This window comes from Podarcis vaucheri, assembly GCF_965113315.1.
Source record: "Podarcis vaucheri genome assembly, chromosome: 9".
NCBI lineage: Eukaryota > Metazoa > Chordata > Lepidosauria > Squamata > Lacertidae > Podarcis > Podarcis vaucheri.
The window spans coordinates 11,426,641-11,452,110 of NC_138767.1; the positions used below are offsets into that span (position 1 = coordinate 11,426,641).

General features: G+C 46.8%; 1 protein-coding gene across 3 annotated transcripts in view; it reads right to left on the reverse strand.

Moving 5' to 3' along the window:
- The window catches only part of CCNI (cyclin I), a 57,965-nt gene that overhangs the window by 16,849 nt on the left and 15,646 nt on the right, over positions 1-25,470 (reverse strand). The window contains exons 1-2 of one of the 3 annotated variants that reach the window (XM_082236597.1): positions 20,229-20,252; positions 10,248-10,404 (exon numbers count right to left, since the gene is read on the reverse strand). The exons of 1 other annotated variant lie outside the window; for it this stretch is intronic. In XM_082236597.1, the coding sequence (XP_082092723.1) occupies positions 10,248-10,361 (114 nt within the window). In that variant the 5' untranslated portion in view covers positions 10,362-10,404; positions 20,229-20,252. Of the gene's footprint in view, positions 1-10,247; positions 10,405-20,228; positions 20,253-25,470 lie in introns of those variants that run through there. One more of the 3 variants, XM_082236596.1, reaches the window with a different exon arrangement.

The following is a 25,470-nucleotide window of genomic DNA, read 5'->3' on the forward strand; positions in this document are numbered from 1 at the left end:
GTTTGCGACGACGCGGGGAGTGGAAAATTTGAGTCCTTTACACTGTTTACACCCACGCTTCCTGAAATTACACAGCGCTGCAGGAGGAGAAGAGTTTCAAGCCCATGAATGCAAGTTGTTCCCGCTGTGAACATGGTCCCGGTTCTGTTTGTGCCCAGAGACTTGGCCTTCTGGAATATTTGCATTCAGCTGCCTGGCATCTGTGGAAAAGTCCTACCCCCTCAGGTGGTTTCTAAGAAACCTGCAGAGCCAGAGTGTTAGCTGCAGCAGCCAGATGAGTGTCAAATGTGCTTTACTTAACTGTCAGTGACCAAGAGATCTTGGTAGGGCCAGAGAAGGAAATGCTTGAGAAGGAAGCAGCAGCCACTGTAGGGGCTGCATGGTTTTAGGGAGCAGGATTCGGCACTATGCGTCTAATGCACTACAATGCTAATTTAAAACACCCCGGGTTTCTCCCCCAAAGAACCCTGGGAGCTGTGGTTTGCTACAGGCACTGAGAGTTGTTAGAAGACCCCCTATTACCCCTCACAAAACTACAGTTCCCAGGACTGTGGAAGACTACGCCAATATACGATTCACTTCTACATGCACAAAGACTGAAAGACACGGCATTACCCCTATGGAAGAATGAACCCCTATGGATATGACGAAGAGCTCTGTGGATTCTGGTATTGACTGCTTTCAGCCAGGGACCTAAGCAGGGTGTGCTGCGCTGTCCTTAGCTCTTGAATGGAGGCGAGGAAATGAACAATTAAAGAACACAGCATGTCACTCCTGCAAAGCAACCTCCAAGTCAGTTTACAGCCTGGTCCAAACTAAGTGCTTAGGACAGAGTGTAATGTCAACTGAATACCCCCCGCAAACCATGAGATAATGTTAAGAGAATCGCATGGTTTCTGCTAGTGAACAATGGTCAGCACGCCCTGTCCTTAGAAGTACTGGTTTTTGGAGCAGACGCCATCCACGTAAACATGGAGGCAGGTTTCACGAAGGTCAACATTTGAGATGCCAATGTTGGTTCGGCCACATGTTTGGGGAGATCTCCTGCCTGGTCAGAGGAGGGGATAAATGAGCTAGTATAGGAAGGGGAAATGGTTCCCTTTCAACACAGGAAAGGTTAACTGCAGGTAAAGGTAATATATATATATAGTGCTGGAGGAGACTCTTGAGAGTCCCATGGACTGCAAGAAGATCAAACCTCTCCATTCTGAAGGAAATCAGCCCTGAGTGCTCACTGGAAGGACAGATCCTGAAGCTGAGGCTCCAATACTTTGGCCACCTCATGAGAAGAGAAGACTCCCTGGAAAAGACCCTGATATTGTGAAAGATGGAGGGCACAAGGAGAAGGGGACGACAGAGGACGAGATGGTTGGACAGTGTTCTCGAAGCTACCAGCATGAGTTTGACCAAACTGCGAGAGGCAGTGGAAGCCTGGCGTGCTCTGGTCCATGGGGTCACCAAGAGTCGGACACGACTAAACAACTAAACAACAACAACAAAGGTAAAAAGGTAAAGGACCCCTGGACAGTTCAGTCTAGTCAAAGGTGACTATGGGGTTGCAGCGCTCATCTCGCTTTTCAGGCCGAGGGAGCAGGCATTTGTCCACAGACAGCTTTCCGGGTCATGCAGCCAGCATGACTAAACTGCTTCCGGTGCAACGGGACACCGTGATGGAAACCAGAGCGCACAGAAACGCTGTTTACCTTCCCGCCGCAGCGGTACCTCTTTATCTACTCGCACTGGTGTGCTTTCAAACTGCTAGGTTGGCAGGAGCTGGGGCAAAGCAATGGGAGCTCACCCCGTGGCGGGGATCTGAACCGCTGACCTTCTGATCGGCAAGCCCAAGAGGCTCAGTGGTTTAGACCACAGCACCACCCGCTGCACCCAGGCATCAGCTACACCTGAGCAGGTCTAGTGGGGAGGAAGAAGGAACCTCAAGGAAGTTGCGAGAGTTAGCATGCCAGGCTTTGTCCCGACGTCTCTGCTTTCAGCTGTACCATCCACACAGATCCTCGGGGAAACGGCTTCTAGTTCAGTGGTAGAATCTTTGTTTTGCAAGCAAAAGGTTCCAGATTTGATCCCTGGCACCTCCAGTTGGGACGTGGGACAATTCCTGCCTGGGACCCAGGAGACCTCAGTGCATCCTGTATCTCCTTATCTGAACTTTTCGACGTGTAGGCTAAAATAACTGATCCTTTCAACATGGCAAACACCATAGGAACCTGGTGCCTGGAACATGGCTCCCTAGAATATCATCGCAAACCCAAATGACACGGAGGGTTGTGTCTGACTAAGTCACACTCAAGAGCAAGCCCACTGAAAACAAGTTAGTCAAGTCCATTTATTACAAATGGGTCTACTCGGAGCAGGACTCGCAATGTCAGCAGGGAGGAGGAGGAGCACAGGTTGAAGAAGACATTGGATGTGGATCACAGGAGTATTACACGCATCAGCTGTGCACCTATTATTAACTGATGTGCTGCCCAATGGCCAAGATGGCGTCCATTTGAAAGTATAAAACCAAGTATGAAAAATGCACACCCACCCACACGCAGCCTAACTAAAATGCACGATTAAAAAACCCCCATCCAAACATTACAATAAACCGCCAGAATTAAAATGTGCAATTAAACAAGCCCTATCCTGTCTCTCTCGCTCACACACACCCAAAAGAAATGCAGATAATGGTTAAATTTTGGTTTTTGGAGATGGGCCCATAGGAGCATTTAAAAAAACAACAATGCCTAATCATACATATATGCTCTTAGAAAACATCCTACATAATTACAGTAAGGCAAAAGAAGTTTAAGGTTGAATACTGTCCCGAAACTTGTTATTCCAGAATGACACAAACAGAATTTGTTTCTCTGGAAGTTTGTTCGCCTGCTTTTCGTTATATGTTTCTTTAATAGCACCTGTTTTTATACCTGTCTCTCTTTTATAGCATATTAATTCGGGCAGTTGTGATATTCCAAATTGTATTAAAGTATTCAGAGGATGTAGAAGGACTGCTACCCCACTCCACCCATTAGCAAGTACCGTACTTTTCTGTCTATAAGACGCCCCCTATTTTGGGGGGCTCAAATTTAAGAAAATGGAGGGAGATGGCACAGAGTTGTTGAGCTTTTTTGAAGGGGGCGCCCACCATTGTTAAGGAAATTTGGGTTGTGGGAGTGCCGAACTGAATATCACTCACCCAACTGGGGTTATTATGCATTTCCTGTTCTTTGGCAACATGAACGCACCCAGCACACCGGCCTGAGGAACAGCCAAATTTCACCCTGCATAAGATTACGTAACTATAACCAGGTTTGTGCAGTCTGGGCTGCAGGGAGGTTAAAAGGGTTCCAAGCTGCTTAAAGGATGAGCTTGAGCATATAGCAAAGGTGGCACGGATCCAGAAACGGGACTTTGCAAAACCGTTTTTGCATTTCCAAGTGCCCCCATCTGGCTCTCAGCAAAAGCCAGGTTTGCACTAAACCAGATGGCTCAGCAGCTGCAAAAAGGAAAACAAAGAAAAATGTTTTCAGGATCGCCCCGGGGTGAAAAGCCGCCAATCATCTTCATTGTGCATCCCCTCCACCCAAATCACCCAGTCAGCTGACACTCTTGCAGCCCGACTCTGAACCAGAGGCAGATTCTGAAACCTTTTCAAAGGCATTCCCATGTACAAGGCGCTGCAGTAATCTAGACAGGAGGCTTCCAGACCATAGGTGCTTGCACACGTGTCTGAGGTACGCACAGCCAAGAGAGGGAGATGTTCTGACCGGCCGCTCCTCAGCCTGGACCCCCACTTCTTTTTCCTGTACAGTGGTACCTCTGGATGCAAACAGGATCCATTCCGGAGGCCCATTTGCAACCTGAAAAGAGCGCAACCTGAAGCGCCGTATCTGCGCAGGTGCGCAGCTCAATCTGGCGCTTGTGCGCATGCGGCGAAACCCGGAAGTAACCCTTTCCAGTACTTCCGGGTCGCCGCGGGACACAACCTGAAAAGACATAACCTGAAGCATCTGTAACATGAGGTATGACTGTACTAACATCCCTCTGTGTTAACTGCTACCCCATTTTTTTTAAATGAACAATTGGAACCTGATGCAACTCTCCTGCACCTCAGGGTCATAATTTTAACAGCTGCCTCAGAGACCCTTTGGCCCTTCCTGCCACCCAGGCTCCTTCGATCCGCACCAGCGGGGCCCGGAAATCCAGGATAATCCGTGGTATGTGTGATATGCTGGTGGCAATCCCTGCACGCTGTCCGGATGCCAGCACACAGGAAACCTGCCTGGGCCCTGAGCCAAGGCGAGAGCTTCTTCAAGAACAGCTAGGCCAAAGGGGAGAAGGCAGCTGGCTGGCTAACTAGCTCCCCATCACCCATATTCATTCTCCAGTACAGTCATACCTTGGGTTACAGACGCTTCAGGTTGCGTTTTTTCAGGCTGCAGACCCGCCGAAACCCGGAAGTACGGAACGCTAAGTCACGCTTTGTGCATGTGCAGAAGCACCAAATCGCAACCCACGCATGCGCAGATGCAACGCTGTGGGTTACGAACGCTGCAGGTTGCGAACGTGCATCCCGTACAGATCACGTTCACAACCCCAGCGTCCACTGTGTCTAACGCAGGCTTGTAAATAAAAACTATACAACACACGCACACCTGGTCGCCAATGGCAAGTCAAGATCTCCTCCAGGCAACCAGTTAGAATTCTCTTTCTATCTTTCTTGTTTAGGTCTTGGATTGTCCACACATACCTAATACAGCAGTAGCTTCCGTTACGTAACCCTCTGGTTACGTAAACTTCAGGATCTGAAAGCGGTAAGCCCAGAAGTATTTGACCGGGTTTCGCCACGCATGCATGCACAGAAGCGGTCCTCAGGTTGCGGAAACCCGGGGATCCGACCGGACCTCCAGAACGGATCCTGTCCGCAACCAGAGGTCCCACTGTAGAAGTATATTCTGGGGAAGCGATGTGCTTGCACTTGTGGTGCATGGGTTTCTTTTTTTTATAATTATTAACTTTTCAAAGGTTATACAAAAAAATACAAAAATAAAAACACATATAATTCCGTTCACTTATTTTCTTTTAACTTACTTCTCAGACCTCCTCATATCTCCCCTTTTTGTATTCCAATTCAAATTGTTCATTCAGCAAATCCTCGCCCTTAATTTTCACTTAATTTTACACCTTTCTTTCTCTCCCCCCCCCCCAATTATCTTTGCATGGGTTTCATTCAGGTGGTCCTTAACGATGTGTCTGTGGATTTGTGTTTGAAGATGGGCGGTAGCGTTAAATATTTTGTATTGATTTTCACTTGTCTTTTCCTTGCTTTATGAACTTCTTACACTGCATTTTGTAGTATCACAAACTGAATTCTGTGGAAATGGAATTCAAACCCAAACACAACTGTTGCTGGCATCCTTCTGAAGTATTGTGCCCAGTTCTGGGCGCCACAATTTCAGAAGGATATTGACAAGCAGGAACGTGTGCAGAGGAGGGCAACCAAGTTTTTCATGAGTCTGGAAACCAGGCCTTATGAGGAACGGTTGAATGAGCTAAGTACGTTTAGCCTGGAAGAGAGGAAACCGAGAGGAGATATGATAGCCATCTTCAAATATCTCAAAGGCTGTCACATGGAAGATGGAGCAAGCTTGTTTTCTCCTGCTCTGCAGGGTTGGACTCGAACCAATGGCTTCAAGTTACAAGAAAGGAGATTCTTGATCAACATCAGGAAGAACTTTTTTGACAGGAAGAGCTGCTTGACAGTGGGACGGTCTCCCTTGGGAGATGGTGGACTCTCCTTCCTTCGAGATTTTTAAGCAAGGGTTGGGTGGCCATCTGTCAGGGATGCTTTAGCTGAGATTCCTTTCCAGTTCTATGATTCTATGACCAAATGAGCCATTGGCCTGATCCACCGGCCTAATCTTATATTCTTATGTGTATAGGATTGCCACCCAAGACAATTACCTTCAAGTTGGTACCAGCTTTTTTATTGCAGAATTTTAAAGTCACCTTGGGCAGAGAATTTCCCTTTTACAGCAGGCACAGCCTTGCAAATGCCCTGTCAATGATCGGGACATTTGCAGCAGTAAGCACAGTGTTAACAGGACAGAGTTTCCTAGTGCAATGAACTGAGAGAGTGTTAATAAATACGGTATCTTCAGATTAGTTAGTTAGGAGACTGTTGACCTTTGACTGGGAAAATAAAAAAATCAGTATCTAGCGCTAAGCTGGAGTACCTTGTTTCAACAGAAAAGTCCAGAGTCCCTTGTGATATATTCTAAATGCGTGCCGTTTCCAAAACAAATGATTTTATATCGCTGCAATAAACCCAGGATTGACAAACACTCAAATATATTTCTCTGTGGTGACATATTTGGTATTTTTTTTGCCTCAGGCCCCCACTGCTCCCCCCCCAGCCCCCCATAAAATGCACTCAGAAATCCTAACCACTTTAAAACGTGTCCTTTAAAAACAAAAACAAAAAAAACCTTACATTACATATTTGGCTCAAAGCAATTTATCAGGATTTCAGCTTCTAAAAGCCCAGTCTGAATCAATGCCAAACAACTTAACGCTAATGCAGGAAAGAACCTGATAATCCAGTGGAAACACGGTGTTAAAAATAAATGCAAGTTGCTTCCAAGCGCAGATGCTGACCTAGTGAGTAGGAGGAAGCAGACTTACTTAAGTGGAAACTTTCAGGTCCTAAGTGTCCCGTTAAAATGCTTATATAGAGATTTCTCTGTCTCTCCCCCCCCCCTTTTAAAGGGAGCTACAATCGACAGACACCTATCAGGCACAAAGTTCAAATCCTTGTACCTCCATGTAGTTCGCGCTCTAAGAAAGTCCTCTGCATTAGATCCTAGAGAGCTATCGCTGGTGGTGCAGACTGAACATTGCCGTTCCCTTAACACGACTCAGCCCCATCTGCTATAAACACTTCAAGCAGTATTAAAGGTAAAGGTAAAGGGACCCCTGACCATTAGGTCTAGTCGTGGCCAACTCTGGGGTTGCGGCGCTCATCTCGCTTTATCTCGTGACGGAGTTAGTTCCCATTGCTCGGTCCCTGCTCCTGCCAACGTAGCAGTTCAAAAGCACATCAAAGTGCAAGTAGATGAATAGGTACCACTCCAGCGGGAAGGTAAATGGCATTTCCATGCGCTGCTCTGGTTCGTCAGAAGCGGCTTAGTCATGCTCGCCACATGACCCGGAAGCTGTACGCCGGCTCCCTTGGCCAATAAAGCGAGATGAGCGCCGCAACCCCAGAGGCAGCCACAACCGGACCTAATGGTCAGGGGTCCCTTTACCTTAGTCACACCCACATGGGTTTGGTGTTTTTTTTTTATGCCTGACAGCTAGCCAACGGCAATCCCAAACTAATCGACCTGAATGCAAATATGAAACCACAAAGGATTCTGTTCTGCAAAAGGTGGGAACGAACAAGCTTGGCTCTGTGGCTTGACAATGACCGGCTCGACATAATTTTTGAAAGGGACAATCTGTCCCGGCAACAATTTAAAGTGCTTGGCGCGGAACCCATGCCTGCAAAATGCCTATGGCTTGGGATGCAAGACCATAATAATTAAACCTATGCACTGCTGCTGGAACACAGATGAAAGCATCCCTCGGTTGCCATAGATACCATGTGGGCGAATGGAAACATGCTCCTCCCATTGCAAATCTCTGACAGCTTATACAATGCAGTGGTTATGGGACTGAGCTATGCAAGGCCACAGCCACACCACAGATTTAATATAGTGAATAATATATCATGACATCTTAAAAAAACAGAGACATCACCTTGCCAACAAAGGTCCGTATAGTTAAAGCCATGGTTTTCCCAGTAGTGATGTATGGAAGTGAGAGCTGGACCATAAAGAAGGCTGATCGCCAAAGAATGGATGCTTTTGAATTCTGGTGCTGGAGGAGACTCTTGAGAGTCCCATGGACTGCAAGAAGATCAAGCCTCTCCATTCTGAAGGAAATCAGCCCTGAGTGCTCACTGGAAGGACAGATCCTGAAGCTGAGGCTCCAATGCTTTGGCCACCTCATGAGAAGAGAAGACTCCCTGGAAAAGACCCTGATGTTGGGAAAGATGGAGGGCACAAGGAGAAGGGGACGACAGAGGACGAGATGGTTGGACAGTGTTCTTGAAGCTACCAGCATGAGTTTGACCAAACTGCGGGAGGCAGTGGAAGACAGAAGTGCCTGGCGTGCTCTGGTCCATGGGGTCATGAAGAGTCGGACACGACTGAATGACTAAACAACACCAATCTATCATGATGCCCTTCTCCACAAGGCCTAAAGCAATGAATAGATCCGGCTGTTGGTCTTGCCAACAACACATTATTGTGCCTCGTTCTAAGTTTTCCTCCAGATTTTCTCATCAAATTTTGGCCCCTTCTGCACTATGCATTTAAAAATACATTGAACCGTCATGACTTTCCGTGAAAAAAAATATCCTGGGAACTGTAGTTTGCAGGGGGTGCTGAGACCCCCTGCTCCCCTCACACAGAACCCTGGAAACTGCAGCTCAGGGAAGGAGAGGGGAGGAAAAGAGGTATCCTAAGAACTCCCAAGCAGCCTGAACAAACTACAATTCCCAGCATTCACGGGGTGAAACCATGACTGTTTGGAGCAGTAGACGAGTATTTTAAATGTATGTTGCAGGTGTCTCCTGAGCCTTTGGGCAAATATTACTAAGTCAATGGAGCCTTTGGCAAGCCATGTTCTCCCAAGACGTTTTCATGGACTCTCGTATCAGGGTAGAAAGTGGATTCATTGCGGTAGGGTCACCTTAATCCACTTTAATTGCCAAATCTAAATTCCTGCTGTTCTGCAAAATACCAGGAGCCTTTAGGCAGCCACAAAAATCTAGCGTAAGGCATTTTCCAAAAATGTTGCCCAGCAGCGGTCAACTCCTTAAGTGTGAATTTTAGTAATCCAATAAATATGGGAGTCAACACCAATTAGGCTGTTCCAATGTTTTAACAACTGTAGCCGTACAGCACAGCCTGTTCTTTAAAGCACTGTGCATCCGCTCCCCAAACAAAGCATTACTCATGAGGATGAATTAAACGTCATGGTCCCACCGCAATATAAATAAATGGACCTCTTGATTGAATGGGTCGAGCTACTTGAAAAGAAGCAATATTAAAGGCCATCCCCAGTCTCTTGAAAATGTGGGGTGGCTCCTGAAAATTCTTGATATCAGGGTTTCCCAAAGTAGCTAATATTGACCCTCTCCTCCCTTATATGGGGTGAATAAAGACTAGGATCAAAAAGGGCTGTGGTGGGGAAAAATGCTTCCTATGTATAGTGCGAATAATAATAATAGTAATAATAATTATAATTATACCCGGCCCATCTGGCTGGGTTTCCCCAGCCACTCTGGGTGGCTTCCAACAAAATACAGTCATACCTTGGTTGACAAACACCTTAGCAGTCAAACGTTTTGGCTCCCAAACGCCGCACACCCGGAAGTGAGTGTTCCAGTTTGTGAACGTTATTTTGGAAGCCGAACATCTGGTGGGACTTCCGATTGGCTGAAGGAAGCTCCTGCAGCCAATCAGAAGGCGCACCTTGGAAGTCAAACATTTTGGAAGTCGAATGGACTTCCAGAACATATTCCGTTCATCTTCCAAGGCACGACTGTATTAAAAATACAATAAAACATCAAACATTAAAAACTTCCCTAAACAGGGCTGCCTTCAGATGTCTTCTAAAAGTCAGATAGTTGTTTATTTCCGTGATATCTGATGGGAGGGTGTTCCACAGGGCAGGCGCCACCACCGAGAAGGCCCTCTGCCTGGTTTCCTGTAACCTCACTTCTCGCAGTGAAGGAACCAGCAGAAGGCCCTTGGAGCTGGACCTCAGTGTCCGGGCAGAATGATAGGGGTGGAGATGCTCCTTCAGATGTAGTGTGAACAAATTAATAAGGAACTATGAGCCTCAGAAAAACAGAATGCACCTCCCCTCCCAGCAAGGAACCTCTGCATTTAATAAGATGACTCCACCGTACAACGATAGTCCGTATTTTTTTACATTTTAGGATTTCTAGTAATGGTGATCGATGATTAAGAAGTGTTGCTTATATATAAGTATTTCTTGGCTTCATTTCACTTCCAATGCCTGTGAATTTGCACTGGGGTTGAGGACAACTTTGCAAGCTCATGAAGGGGGTCAGTGAACTCAATCGGTTTGGAAAACCCTGCGCTAAACCGACAAATCAACCCACTCAACTTTACCTGACTGGGCTGAATTCTGCGCAGGTGCACCTTCCATATCTGAGCTTCCCTAGAGATTGCCGTCTCCAGAAGGAGACTCAACCTCTGGCTCTCCAGGGGTCCTGAAAACTTCATGGTACCCCGAGGGACTGCCGGCCACCCAACTGGATACAGCTACCTGCAAAGGAAAAAGAACATAGCAGAAAGTTACTGGTGGGCCAAAATCGTTGATCTGGTCCTACTGGTATATTTCTGGGTGACTTGCAGCAAGTCAGCAAAGGTTTTTGACTCCCAACAGTTTTAACAATATTTGAACTATTGAGAGCTGCATCTGCGAATAGTTTACTTGTGCATTTTATACCTCCTTTTATTCTACAAAGCGGCGTACAGGCAAATACAGAAACAAAAGGCAAGTCAGAATATCAATCAAATCTATCGTGAAATGCCAACAGGTGAGCCAGGCAATGTAAAACCATCAACACCAAATTCTGGAACTAAAAACAGAAGGTCTGGTTGCATAAGCATGTATTGAACAGCCAACTGAAGTCATCAAATAGGGAGAAGACACATCTTTGGGTAAGCTGTCTGCAAAACCTTGAATTCTTTTAAGAGATGCAATGGGCACGGAGTTTGGGCACCCCAATAAGTAGCCAAACTTATTACAAAAGCTCTGGTTTCTGGCTCACATGCAATGCACTGCAAATTTCTGCATGCAATTTAGGCGCTCTATCATTGAGACGTTATGGGACGCGGGTGGCGCTGTGGGTAAAACCTCAGTGCCTAGGACTTGCCGATCGTATGGTTGGCGGTTCGAATCCTCGCGGCGGGGTGCGCTCCCATTGCTCGGTCCCAGTGCCTGCCAAGCTAGCAGTTCGAAAGCACCCTCGGGTGCAAGTAGATAAATAGGGACCGCTTGCTAGCGGGAAGGTAAACAGCGTTTCCGTGTGTGGCTCTGGCTCGCCAGAGTAGCTTTGTCACACTGGCCACGTGACCCAGAAGTGTTTGCGGACAGCGCTGGCTCCCGGCCTCTAGAGTGTGATGAGCACACAACCCTAGAGTCTGTCAAGACTGGCACGTACGGGCAGGGGTACCTTTACCTTTATCACTGAGCTATCACTGAGAGCCAGTGTGGTGTAGTGGTTAAGAGCGGTAGTCACGTAATCTGGGGAACCGGGTTCGCGTCTCCGCTCCTCCACATGCAGCTGCTGGGTGACCTTGGGCCAGTCACACTTCTCTGAAGTCTCTCAGCCCCACTCACCTCACAGAGTGTTTGTTGTGGGGGAGGAAGGGCAAGGAGAATGTTAGCCGCTTTGAGACTCCTGAAGGGGAGTGAAAGGCGGGGTATCAAATCCAAACTCTTATCCTATGGCTCTTCCCAAGGTTTCGGTGGGGTTTTTTTTCCTTTTGTGTTTTAAAATAGTGTTTCTAAAAAATGATGCACCATTTACATTTCATTCATTGTTAACTGCATGTCAGTTGAGGTGCTTTTAAGTAGAAAAACAGCTAGCAAACACAGTAAAGGGGGGGATCCAGAGGATGTGACCATTCAGTAAATGCAAGAGGATACCTGGGCACTGCTGGATCTTCCATTGAAATGAATGGGGAAGCCCAGGGCGGCAAGACTCTGGGTCCTGCAAGCTCTAAATTCCTGCACACGAGTCCAAAGGAAGGCCAAGCCTTGTTTTCGCCTCTGCTTTTCTGCATTTGTCAGTGGAAAGTCCCGACATAAAGTGTGGAAGTCAGTCGACTGAAATTATGACACCTAAGTACACAATCTGCCGTGCCCAGATTTGGATTCTGCCTCGTACCTGCAGACTGGTCAGCAACAAGTGCTACGCTATACTGCTTTGGCACGGAAACTTTTTCTGTGCATTTAAGAGCCCGGGCACACCTCCCTGAAAATGCCACCCCCCCCCTTTCCAATCTGAAATTGCTAAGAGCAGCCAGCTGGAACGCAGCCTCGAATGTCAGCATGTGGAATATTCCATGAGATGAGAGAGTTGAGCTTCAGGTCTGGCCCAAAAAGCAGGATTCTAGAAGGGCAGAAAAAGTGTTCAAAGGAGGAAGCTTGTTTTTCCAGAGTTTTGAGACCGGCTTGCTCCAGCTGAATGGAGTTTCTGCTCTTAAATCCCTACATGCAAAGAGGGACTTTGCCCCCGACTTAGGAAGAGGCCCAGCTCAATCCCTGTGCCAAAAATCAGCGCAACCTTCCAAATCGACAACTGGCAAATCAAGTTTTGAAGGTGTGTGTCTGCTTTCAGGTGTAGTTTCATCGGTAGTTTCTACGTTCTCGCCACACTTTATGCACCTGCTCCTGTCTCCTCCACTACGTTCCAGCATCTAGAGAGGAAACCGCCACAGTGAACTGTGGTTTTTCTCTATTCAGGCATCACAACAAACTATCTGTAGCACAAACCATGGTTTACACACCCACTTCAAGCCACGGTTTCCGATTCCACTTTGCGAGCCCTGGAGTTTCTCAACATTGCACCAGCCTTACTCTACACTTGTTCCATCTGAAATAGGACTTTTACATCCATCACCCCTGGACATTCCTTTATAGTAACGGAAGGGGGTGGGAGGGCATTGATACAGGATTCCTGATTTTCCACATATCTCCATCACTCCCCAAGCTAAGTGAACTTTGGACAGATACACTTTCTGGCTTAAAAACACCTTAGCAGACTGTTTCAACAAGTCTGTGTCCTTAGGTTTTCCAACAGGGGTGGAGAACTTAAATATCACAGAAGTGGAAAGTTGGAAGGGACACCAAGGGTCATCTAGTCCAACCCCCTGGAAGGCAGGAACCTTGTCCATTGTCATCCCATGGTTGGGTTCGAACCACCGGCCTTCTGGTTAACAGCCAGGCGCACTGACCCGTTGTGCCCTGTGGCCCTTTTCCGGGGATGATGGGAACTGCAGTCCAGCCACAACGGAGAGGGCACTGGCTCCCGATCGCTAATAAGTTGTATAAAACCAACTGTTTGGGTCTGTTCAGGAAGTCAGGTTAAAACTGGCCCCCAGACTCCAGGTGGTGGCGCTCACCTGACCTCCCAGCAGTCGAGTCACTGCTGTTTGCTGGTACGTAGAGGGTTGGGGGGAGCTGGGCGCAGAGCAAACACGTCAGCAGGAATGCTGCAATAGCTCTGCCAGTGTGTCTGCACTGCACTGACCTCCCCAATGCCTCATCTGTCGCCTTCCCTATAAGCAACAGCAACTCAGCTGTCATGGAATCATGGAACTGAAGAGTGGATTTGATTTAAATCAAACCGATTCAAATCATGATTGAAATCACTAGTCAGTAAGAATTGATTTAAATCGTCGTTGTTTTTTACAGAAAGACTCATTCTGGCTGGTATAATCTTAATATTTGCAACCAGGGGAAAGTTTCACTTTTAGAATAATAAATGTTCAGAGTAGTTTTTACAGTTAAATAAAAAATTACTGATTTGGTTATACTATTAGAAATACATAGACAAGATAATTATGAAATTATTGTGAGGTTTAATAAGTTAACCGTTTATATTTGGACAACTTTTCTGCTGTACTTTATTGGAAGGAGAAAAAGAATAATTTCCTTAATAACAATTTAAACAATTTATTTAACTAAAACAATAACGCTATAGTATATGTATCCATGTTTGTTAACTAATGTGGTTACGATGGGGAATCCCCAACATAGAAGCATATTACATTGCCAACCAAATACGCCATATAATCCCATATATACTAGAAGATGAGACAAAACAATGGGTACACCTAGAGAGGGACACAATTGAAAACACCTGCACCACAACATACCCACTCCTCCCGAACAAACTTAAGAAAATTCCCACAACACTTAACAGGTACACACAGACCATGCTCAAAGCATGGAAAACACAAATAGGCAAACTATCCCCAACCCCATCCCCACTAATCCCCCTGGCGTACCACCCATTATTCCACCATGCAGCACAAAACCTCCAGATAAAAACCTGGCGAGCCAAAGGCTTATATCGCCTAATAGACTTTTATAAAAATAACAAACCCCTGTCAACACAAGAAATACAAGACAAACTAGAAGACACCCAAATGCCCTGGTTAACACAACACCAACTACACGCCCTCTTAAACAACCCAACAGTAAAATCAGCAGCAACTAGGCCCCTGACAACCTTCGAAAACCTCCTCCTAACAACAAAGGGAAACGGTAAAGGGACGGTATCCGCAATATACAAAATAATACTCCAAAATCCCGCAAATCCCCTAGACGCAATCAAAAAACAATGGGAGAATGACATAGGCTATGAGATTAACCCCACTCAATGGACCAGAATGTGGTCTAACCCCCCCTTTAAATCCATATCAACGAAAAGAAAAGAACTCACATTGAAACTCACCTACAGGTGGTACCTAACACCAAGGAAACTAGCGCTAATACGCCCAGGAACCTCACCAAAATGCTGGAGAGGGTGCACCTCCACAGGCACATACCTCCACATGTGGTGGGAGTGTCCCAAAATCCAACTATTCTGGACGACAGCCATACAAGAAATATGTACAATAACTAAGCAAGTAATAGACATCACCCCAGAATTGGCCCTACTAAACATCTTCCAAGACAACAATGCCCATTTACACCATAAAGAACTCATAACCCACCTACTTTCAGCAGCCAGAAACACCATAACCAGACACTGGAGAGACCTGTCAGGAGTAAGCATGGACCAATGGTACCAAATAGTATGGGAAACAGCCCTACTAGAAAAATTAACTAATAAACTGAAACTGACACGGGGACAAACAGAAGAAGACACCTTCACCCCGGTATGGCTCCCCTTTATTACACACAGCCCAACAGGACATTGACAATAATCCACCAACAGCATACAAATCAATATGGCTAACCTGATCCAGAACACCCACCCACCTCACTCACACACGAAAACCAAGATCACCACAGCCAATCACAAGCAAACAATCACACCCTAGGCCAACCCCAACCTCTCTCTCCACCAAAGGAACACAAGTGAACAACACAAACAACGCTGACACCAAACTCTACACACATTAAACATAATAGAAACACCGCCACCCGACCCCACCCCCATCCATCTTCCCTCCCGCCACCCCCCTTTTCTTCTCTCTCTCTTTTTTCTTCTCCCCCTAATGCCTCAACAAATGAAATGGATTTGTAAAAATGTTACATGAAAAAAACAAACAAAAAATGAGGCACTACACTTCTGTAAAACAAGAAAATCCTTAATAAAATATTTAAAAAAAAAAAAACTAATGTGGTTACTTAGACTGAGTTTTAGCACACATGAAAAACCCTTTTAAAATCCTTATTTTCTGATGAATAGCCTTTAGACTATAATGTAACTTAAATAGAAACTATCTTCAGTAAAAAAATTCCTCCAAAAGCATTTTATTTTAAAAATCCAATTTGAAATTTAAAAAAATCTTATTATTTGATTTTTATCCACCCTGGTTGGAAGGGATCCCAGGGGTCATCTAGTCCAAACCTGTGCAATTCAGGAATCTCAACTAAAGCATCCATGATAAGAGGGCCATCCAGATCAGATGCCTGCCCCTCGCCGTACCCCCATCCATGCCCCCCAACAGTTGTTCACCACATGAACTGCCTGCCTCCCTCCCCCACTGCAATAAATATACTCTGGTTAAAAGGAACCCGTGGCTGCAGGCAGAGGTCCGTGGGAAAACACGTTCAGCTTGGAAAAGCTTCTGCCAGGTTGCGAAATCGGACGCCTAGGAAGTTGGCCAGCTCTTTGGTCAAGCTGCTGGCAAAGCTGGCAATTGTGAGATTTACAAATAGCCCGCGTGCACCTGTAGGATCTCAACAGCGTTCCCTCTGCCTGCTTTCAGGCAAGCACAAAATGATGAAAGTCGGCACTGGAAACAAACTAATAATAATACCAGAAGGTACCTCAGGTTACAGACGCTTCAGGTTACAGACTCCGCTAACCCAGAAATAGTACCTCGGGTTAAGAACTCTGCTTCAGGATGAGAACAGGAATCGCGCGGCAGCGGCAGCAGTGGGAGGCCCCATTAGGTAAAGTTAAGGTTAAGAACAGTTTCAGGTTAAGAACAGACCTCCAGAACGAATTAAGTTCTTAACCCGAGGTACCACTGTAATAATATTATTTCTACTCCGCCAGCCACTCTGGGCGGCTTCCAACCAAAGATTAAAAATGTATTAAAACATCGGTCATTAAAAACTTCCCTAAACAGGGCTGCCTTCAGATGTCTTCTGAATGTCAGGTAGTTGTTCTTCTCTTTGACATCTGATGGGAGGGCTTTCCACAGGGCGGGGGCCACTACCGAGAAGGCCCTCTGCCTGGTTCTCTGTAACTTGGCTTCTCGCAGCGAGGGAACCGCCAGAAGGCCCTCGGTGCTGGACCTCAGTGTCCAGGCTGAACAATGGGGGTGGAGATGCTCCTTCAGGACCATTTAGGGCTTGAATGGTCAGCACCAACACTTTGAATTGGGCTCGACAATTCTAGCACAACAACAACATTGCAAGACAAAACTTTCAATCCCCACAAAGTTCGTTGAGAGAAATCTTTATACACCAAATTAATCTTGTAGAGATAAGCGAGTTTTTAAAATGGCCATAGGTCAGGGTGTGGTCTTCCAGATGTTGCTGACCACTTGCAAGGGCAGCTGGGGTTGATGGGCGTTGGGTCTTAGCAACATCTGGAGGACAAAGACTCCCCATCCCTGCCCTAAGCGACTGCAGCAAGGGACTTTTAAGATATGTATCTTCAGAAGATCTTAACAGTCCAGCAACTTCAGAAGACAAAAACCCTGAGAACCGTTTTGCACAAAGGCCAAATTGCATATACCGTATTTTTCGCTCTATAACACGCACCTGACCATAACACGCACGTAGTTTTTAGAGGAGGAAAATCTGTAGGCATGCCACCCGTAGGCATTCCCTCCATAACACGCACAGACATTTCCCCTTACTTTCTAGGAGGAAAAAAGTGAGTGTTATGGTGTAAAAAATACGGTAATTAAACATGTGCCTTAAAGCTCTGAGGACCAATTTCTGGGGATCACAAATAGAAGAGAGTGCTAAATCTTGCTTGTGGGCTACCCAGTGCCATCTGGTTGGTCCCCTGAGAAAGGGATGTGGGACTAGATTTATTACACTTTTAAAAAACTGCATTTTCTTGATTGTGAGAAAACCTCTAAGCCATGGGTAGGCAAACTAAGGCCCGGGGGCCAGATCCAGCCCAATCACCTTCTAAATCTGGCCCATGGACGGTCCAGGAATCAGTGTGTTTTTACCTGAGTAGAATGTGTCCTTTTATTTAAAATGCACCTCTGGATTATTTGTAGGGCCTGCCTGGTGTTTTTACATGAGCAGAATGTGTGCTTTTATTGAAAATGCATCTCTGGGTTATTTGTGGGGCATAGGAATTCACTTATATATTTTTTTCAAAATATAGTCCGGCCCCCCACAAGGTCTGAGGGACAGCGGACCGGCCCCCTGCTGAAAACGTTTGCTGACCCCTGCGTCTAAGCGGTTTACGCGTGCGCACACGCAAAGCATTTAAACTATTGATTTTAAAAAAAATATGACCGAATGATCCAAGAGATAATACAAATCTACAGTAGCTAAAAAGAAATAAGACAAACCCAACTTCTCTCAACATTTTAAGAGGAGGGAAGGAGCCCGTCGGGTGTGGATAACACAGGCAGTCCCAAAATATGGTGCCACCACACTCAAAGAAGGAACAAGCTTGTTTTCTCCTGCTCTGGAGGGTGGGACTTGAATTGAAAGGAGATTTTGACCAAACATCAGGAGGAACTTTCTGACAGCGAGAGCTGTTTGACGGTGGAACGCTCTCCCTCTGGAAGTTGTGGACTCTCCTTCCTTGGAGGTTTTTAGGCAGAAGTCGGATGGTCATCTGTCCTGGATGCTTAGGCTGAGATTCCAGCATCGCGAGGGGATTGCACTAGGATGACCCATTTTTGCAAGGCAGAATTGCACTGTAGGCTTTTTTGCAAACAAAATCTTGGACATCTGCAAGCAGGCCGTGGGCCGGCTGGGGCTGCCCTAACCCCACCCCATTCCACATGTTCCAAACAGACATATGCGGAGATGGACTGGTTTCTAAGCAGGGAGTCTACTATCCAGCTGTGTTCAGACTGAAACTTCCTCTTAGCACATTGAGCTTTTTTGGGGAGGGGGGAGTCAGTTTGCTGCCCCCAAAGCTGCTTTTCTAAGCAGCTAACCCAATACACTGCAAGTTGGGGAGCCTGGTTGCTCAAGAGGACACTTGAGAGTAGCACTCCAGTTCCAAACTTGAAGCATGGGAAGTCCTATTAAAAATTTATAATTTGACAGAATATTCGGATTATTTGATATGTAAAGGTCCGTATAGTAAAAGCTATGGTTTTCCCAGTAGCGATGTATGGAAGTGAGAGCTGGACCATAAAGAAGGCTGATCGCCGAAGAATGGATGCTTTCGAATTCTGGTGCTGGAGGAGATTCTTGAGAGTCCCATGGACTGCAAGAAGATCAAACCTCTCCATTCTGAAGGAAATCAGCCCTGAGTGCTCACTGGAAGGACAGATCCTGAAGCTGAGGCTCCAGTACTTTGGCCACCTCATGAGAAGAGAAGACTCCCTGGAAAAGACCCTGATGTTGGGAAAGATGGAGGGCACAAGGAGAAGGGCATGGCAGAGGATGAGATGGTTGGACAGTGTTCTTGAAGCTACCAGCATGAGTTTGACCAAACTGCGGGAGGCAGTGGAAGACAGGAGTGCCTGGCATTCTCTGGTCCATGGAGTCACAAAGAGTAGGACACGACTAAACGACTAAACAACAACAACATATGTATAATGTGGAATATTTAATGTGATTGGATTGGATTGTTAAAGTGGAAAATTTAATAAAAATGATTTTTTTAAAAAAAAAGAGAGAGAGAGTAGCGATCTAAAATTGCAAACACAGAAAGTAATGATTAAGCTTCCCTGATGACAAAACAGGGGAGAGGATTCCCTTTGGTTCATTCCATGGCGTGACTTCGGTTGGAAACGAAGGGAACTTCCCACCCTGCTGTGTTTAGTGCTTTTTTTTTTTTTTTGACCAGACTGGTTCTTTTTGGAGTTGACAGATCTCCACAAATGAAACCAGAAAAAAGCCAAAAACTCCCTGACGCCTCCATTGTGGTTTGCAAATATATCTGTCGAATGATCTAAGGCAGCCTTGCCTTCTCCTCTTCCAGCCAACGCAGCGGGAGTCGGGAATTTGTGGGTCACAGAATCTTAGAATTGTAGCGCTGGAAGGGGACCTTTAATTCAGGGTTGCCTACACTGACCGGCAACAGCTCACCAGGCATTATTTGTTTTATTGCTGCATTTTATACCCCACTCCTTTCTTGCAAGGAGCTTAAGGTGGTGTATGCAGTTCCTCTCCTACTCCTCGTTTCATCCTCACGACAACCCTTTGAGGTCCAGTATACCTGAAGGAGCGTCTCCACCTCCATCGTTCTGCCCGGACACTGAGGTCCAGTGCCGAGGGCCTTCTGGCGGTTCCCTCGCTGCGAGAAGCCAAGTTACAGTAAACCAGGCAGAGGGCCTTCTCGGTGGTGGCACCCACCCTGTGGAACGCCCTCCCACCAGATGTCAAAGAGAAAAACAACTACCAAACTTTTAGAAGACATCTGAAGGCAGCCCTGTTTAGGGAAGCTTTTAATGTGTAATAGGTTATTGTATTTTAGTGTTTTGTTGGAAGCTGCCCAGAGTGGCTGGGGAACCCAGCCAGATGGGCGGGGTATAAATAATGAATTATTATTATTATTATTATTATTATTATTATTATTATTATTAGGACTGGGCCGAGGCTGAACAACTGGCCCAAGGCCACCCATTGAGCTTCGTGGCTCTGTTAAGGATTTGAACCCAGTCCATCGCTCTAACTGCTACACCACCCTTAAACCACAGCCACCGGTGGCCTCACCTGTGCACCTAAGTTCTGCCCCTCACCTCAGCTTCCTGTGAACAGTGAGAGTCCATGCCTTCCTTCCTAGCGACCTTCTTGAGGCTTCTGTGGGGCTCCCCATATTTTCAAGGCCTCTGCCGCTCTGCTCTTGCCATTTTTCCAAGTCAGGGGCAATCTGTCGTTTTCGCTTTTATACAGAAGGGCAGAGAGAGGAAGTCACTCGCAAGCAGAAGCAAGACATGAGGTGACTCACGGAGGGAGGGAGGGTAGTTCCCTGTGTCATATCACCACTGCCCACCTTGGGTCAGTTCCTGTGATGATGCAAAACATCTAGCTTCTTGCCTGCATGCATCTTGCAAAAGGAGATAGCCGCCCGTCTACTAAATACTCAGAACTGCTTCATTTACATTACACTGTAAATGATATTTTTAAGTACGCACGCACGCACGTAATGTGTAAATGTCACAAACAAGCTTTTCTGACTCTTGGGAATCTCTTAAAGATCGTTTTATGCCAACAGGCCTTTGCAGCTGTTTACCTATCGCTTTTTCGAACGGCTAGCAGCTTTTATGACAATCTGCCTTGCTTTTACAGTGGTACCTTGGGTCACATACACTTCAGGTTACATACGCTTCAGGTTACAGACTCCACTAACCCAGAAATAGTACCTCAGGTTAAGAACTTTGCTTCAGGATGAGAACAGAAATCGTGCTCTGGCGGCGCGGCAGCAGTGGGAGGCCCCATTAGCTAAAGTGGTGCTTCAGGTTAAGAACAGTTTCAGGTTAAGAACAGACCTCCGGAACGAATTAAGTACTTAACCCGAGGTACCACTGTATGTGAAAACAAGATCCAGGGATCCTGAGGCACGCACCTCCGGATGGTGGAGATGCCAGGTGCCATCCTGGCACCTTCGCTTGGTCTCAAGTGGCAGATAGCCAGGTGCAAAATACACCTTGCGAATTTCAAACGCTGTCTCCGGGGCTTTTTTCTGAACGACCGGCAACTGCACCTGCTTGCAGCCAACCTCTCCTCCGCCCTTTTCATGCCTCTCCTGGTTCTGCGAAACCAGGAAGGAGAGAAGAGAAGAAGAAGAACAGTTTGGATTTGATATCCCGCTTTACCACTACCCGAAGGAGTCTCAAAGCGGCTAACATTCTCCTTTCCCTTCCTCCCTCACAACAAACACTCTGTGAGGTGAGTGGGGCTGAGAGACTTCAGAGAAGTGTGACTGGCCCAAGGTCACCCAGCAGCTGCATGTGGAGGAGAGGAGACGCGAACCCGGTTCCCCAGATTACGAGACTACCGCTCTTAACCACTACACCACACTGGCTCTCAGCTTATCTCAGCAGAAGGGAGACCCCTCCTGTGCCTCTTTGCCAGACTGACCCATCTCTGCCTCTTGGCCTCCGTCCTCTCCTGCTCCAGCTTCTGCCTCTGGACTTCTCCCCCTCTCAGTCTTCTCCCTCTGACCACTCACTGTTGTCCCACCGCCAATCCCTAGGCTCACAGCCCCTTCCTGCAGCCAGAGAACCTAGGGAAGGGCTTCTAAGGATGATCTCGGAAAGCTCACAGGGGAGAAAGCAGTCCTGAAGGTACCAGGGTGAGTCTCAAGCTGTTTAGGACTTCAAAGGTTAAAATCCAGAACTGTGTCCTTGGAAGGGACAAGGCGTGAAGGCAGCTGGTGGGATGTGCAGAGTCAAACTCTTAGGGCAAAGTCCAGCAGGGATTTCTCCTCTGCAAGTTCCGTTCAAATGAACGGGGTGTCAGAAGCAAGCCACCACTAAACCACCACTTCTTTATTAGAAGAAACAGGATGTGCTCAGGTCTGCCAGGTCCATTTGTTGTTGTTTAGTCGTTTAGTCGTGTCCGACTCTTCGTGACTCCATGGACCAGATCACGCCAGGCACTCCTGTCTTCCACTGCCTCCCGCAGTTTGGTCAGTCTCATGTTTGTAGCTTCGAGAACAGGCAGGTCAATAGTGCACAGAACCAGGTCTATAGTGCACAGAACCAGGTCTATAGTGCACAGAACCAGGTCTATAGTGCACAGCAACTCCTCTTCAATAGATCTGTCCCTATGAGGCAGTTGCAGAGTCTGAAGAGCCTTCCCACAGCTGCCTAAGACGACTCCTCTCCTGGGTTTCCCCCAAGCAATCTGAGACTATGCTGGCATTGCCTGCCTTACCTCCTCCCTCTTCATGCCTCTCCTGGTCCTGGCAGACCAGGCAGGAGGGGAGCTGGTCACAGCTGGAGCGGGAGACCCCTGTGCTTCCTCTCAACCAGAGCCAGGCCTTTTTCAACACTGGCTCTGGCCTGGTGGAACACTCTGCCTCATGAGACCAGGGCCCTGAAGGATCTGATTTCTTTCCGCAGGGCCTGTAAGACAGAGTTGTTCCACCTGGCCTTTGGCTTGGGAGGCAATTTGATTCCCTCCCCCTCCTTCTTGTTTCGTTTCTCCTCCTGTGATGAGGATGCGTTTTAATGTTTCAATGTTTTAATGTTGTATTTTAATCTTGTTTTCCAGTTGTATTCATTCAACTTGTTTTTATTATTGCTTGTTAGCTGCCCTGAGCCCGGCCTTGGCTGGGGAGGGCGGGGTATAAATAAAATTTATTATTATCATCATCATCATCATCATCATTATCATTCACCAACCTGACTCATCTCCCTTGCTTCAGCTTCAGCTTCTGGACTGCTCTCTGCCACAGACTCTCCCTTCTCACCAAGCCCTGTTGCCTCTTTAGCTTCTGACACCTCCTTTTCCCATTCATCTTCCTCTGACCACTCACGGTCGTCCTACTACCACTGCCCAGGCTCTGAGCCTTCCTCTCTTGGGGGTTCCCCAGCTGGTTCCTTCCACCATTCCTCTGCGTCAAACCAGCCCGTGACGTACAACCACCATTGGGGCAACCAGGGATCAGGCAGGAGAAACATAGCGATTTCAGAAATTCCTGCAGCAGATGGAAAGCCTCAGAGCGCAAGTTAAATGTTAACGGGGAACCGAGCCAATTTGGTCCTTTACTATTTAAACACGCACGCAACCCAACACATGCTTCATTCATTACACAGCGAGAGAGAGAGGTCTGTGGGCAAAATCTCTCTTGGGTGGGGAGGACTTCAGGACACACTGGGAGGGGCAGTGGAATTATGCTGACGCAAAAAAACAACAACAAGAAAATGCTGTTGCAAAAAACAGAGTTATTAAATAAACAAGATAAAATTAACTTACTCTGTAACAAAGCCAGGGAGAATTAAGGGACAAACAAACACCAGTGCAAAGGACCGTCATCCCAGTAACTTTCCATTCATCCGTGAGAATCCAAGAGGCTGGGAACAAATCTATTCCTGCTGAGCAACTGAGGTAAAAGAGATGACACCTTTCCACTTCCGCGGGAGAAAAAATATGGTACTGCAGTCACAAAAACAAAACAAAAAAGCCACCAAAAAAAAATAGCAAAATAAATAGCAAAAACAGACCACAGCGTTAACACTCAAAACGGAAGCGTGGCACTCAAATCAGAAGCACAACACTCAAAACGGAGCACGTTCACAAACTGGAACACTGGCTTCTGGGTTTGCAGTATTTGGGTTCCAAGTTGTTTGAGTACCAAGGCATTTGAGAACCAAGGTACCACTATGGCTGTGAATGTTTTAGCGAGTACTTTATCGTTTCATCTTTTGGGGGGGGGGGTTATCCGCCCTGAGGTTGTTGCTTTTTTCCTGCAGTCAAGCAGTACAGTATATAAAAAACCCAAACCAATCCCACACTCTCAGCTGCCATTCATTCCATGGAAGCATTTGCAAAACTGCCTAATGTTAATGAGCAGAGAGAGTGGTCTCCAGCCTTCCTCTCTTGGGATTAGAGGCTGATCCCAGACCCAGCTGCTTGGGGTTGGTTCCCCCCCCCCAAGACCTCAGCAGGTGCTCAGAAGGAGCAGATGTGCTCCAGCGATGCTGCGGGGCAGCCGAAGGGCATTTTCCCACACCGCTCTTCACAGGCAAATCCCAGGCCCCTTAGAAGGGATGGGAAGGCAGACAGGCAGAGACTGCCAGACCCTCCTAAAAAAAAGATAAAATGTTAATCGTGGAGCCCGCTGCCAGTTTTCTAAATTGAACATCTGCCAAATGGAAGACACAGAGAAGGATTCGGGTCTGTATTAGGAAAGTAAATCAGCAAGAAGGGGGGGAGGGGCCCCCCATCTATATGCAAGCACTTAAAAAGGGACATTTTCAAGTCAATGCAAAGCACAGGCTCTGTGGAGCCAAGAGTTGCCCTGGCGACTTGCCAACCTGCCCGAGGACTGCAACTAATTTCCAGATATATATATAGAGAGAGATAATAGAATATATACACCGCACGGAAACAGATTTTGATCAGACGTATGCTTTAAAAAGAAGGGCGCTGTGGGTTAAGCCACAGAGCCTGGGACTTGCTGATCAAAAGGTCGGCGGTTCGAATGCCCGCAACGGGGTGAGCTCCCGTTGCTCGGTCCCTGCTCCTGCCAACCTAGCTGTTCGAAAGCACCTCAAAGTGCAAGTAGATAAATAGGTACCACTCCAGTGGGAAGGTAAATGGCGTTACTGTGCGCTGCTCTGGTTCGCCAGAAGCGGCTTAGTCATTCTGGCCACATGACCCGGAAGCTGTATGCTGGCTCCCTCGGCCAATAAAGCGAGATGAGCACCGCAACCCCAGAGTCGGCCACGACTGGACCTAATGGTCAGGGGTACCTTTAAAGTAAAATTTTAAAAACAAAACAGGAATTATGTCTAGCAGTTTATAAGGCACGCATGCAAAAGGAGGGTTTGTGGCAGAGAGGAAATTTATTTTCATTTGCTTGCGATCCTAAGTGGCTTGCAAGGCTCCTGTTTCCACAGTGCCAGTCAAAAGCGGGCGCAAAGCCTTCTCTTTGAGAGTGGGCAGCCACAGCCCAACGGCAGAGCATTTGTTCCACAAGCAAAAGGTCCCAGGTTCAATCCCCAACAGCTCTGAGTAGTTGTAAACCGCTTTGGATATTTTGAAATATAAAGTGGTATAAATACGCTTTTACATAGATGAAGCTAATTGAAATTACGTGACGATGTCTGCTTTGGTATGTGTCTTCATCTTAAAAAACGATTCAAGACAGTGGAAATTGAGGAGCAAAGTGTGAATGCCCCACCCATTAAATCTGTATCTCACCTTTGCTCTCGCCATTCGCTCTGTTGGCTAAAGATGGTTAGGATATAAGCAATGTAAGTTGCAAACTTATGCATGCTCACCAAGGAGCAAGCCCCACCGAGCACATGC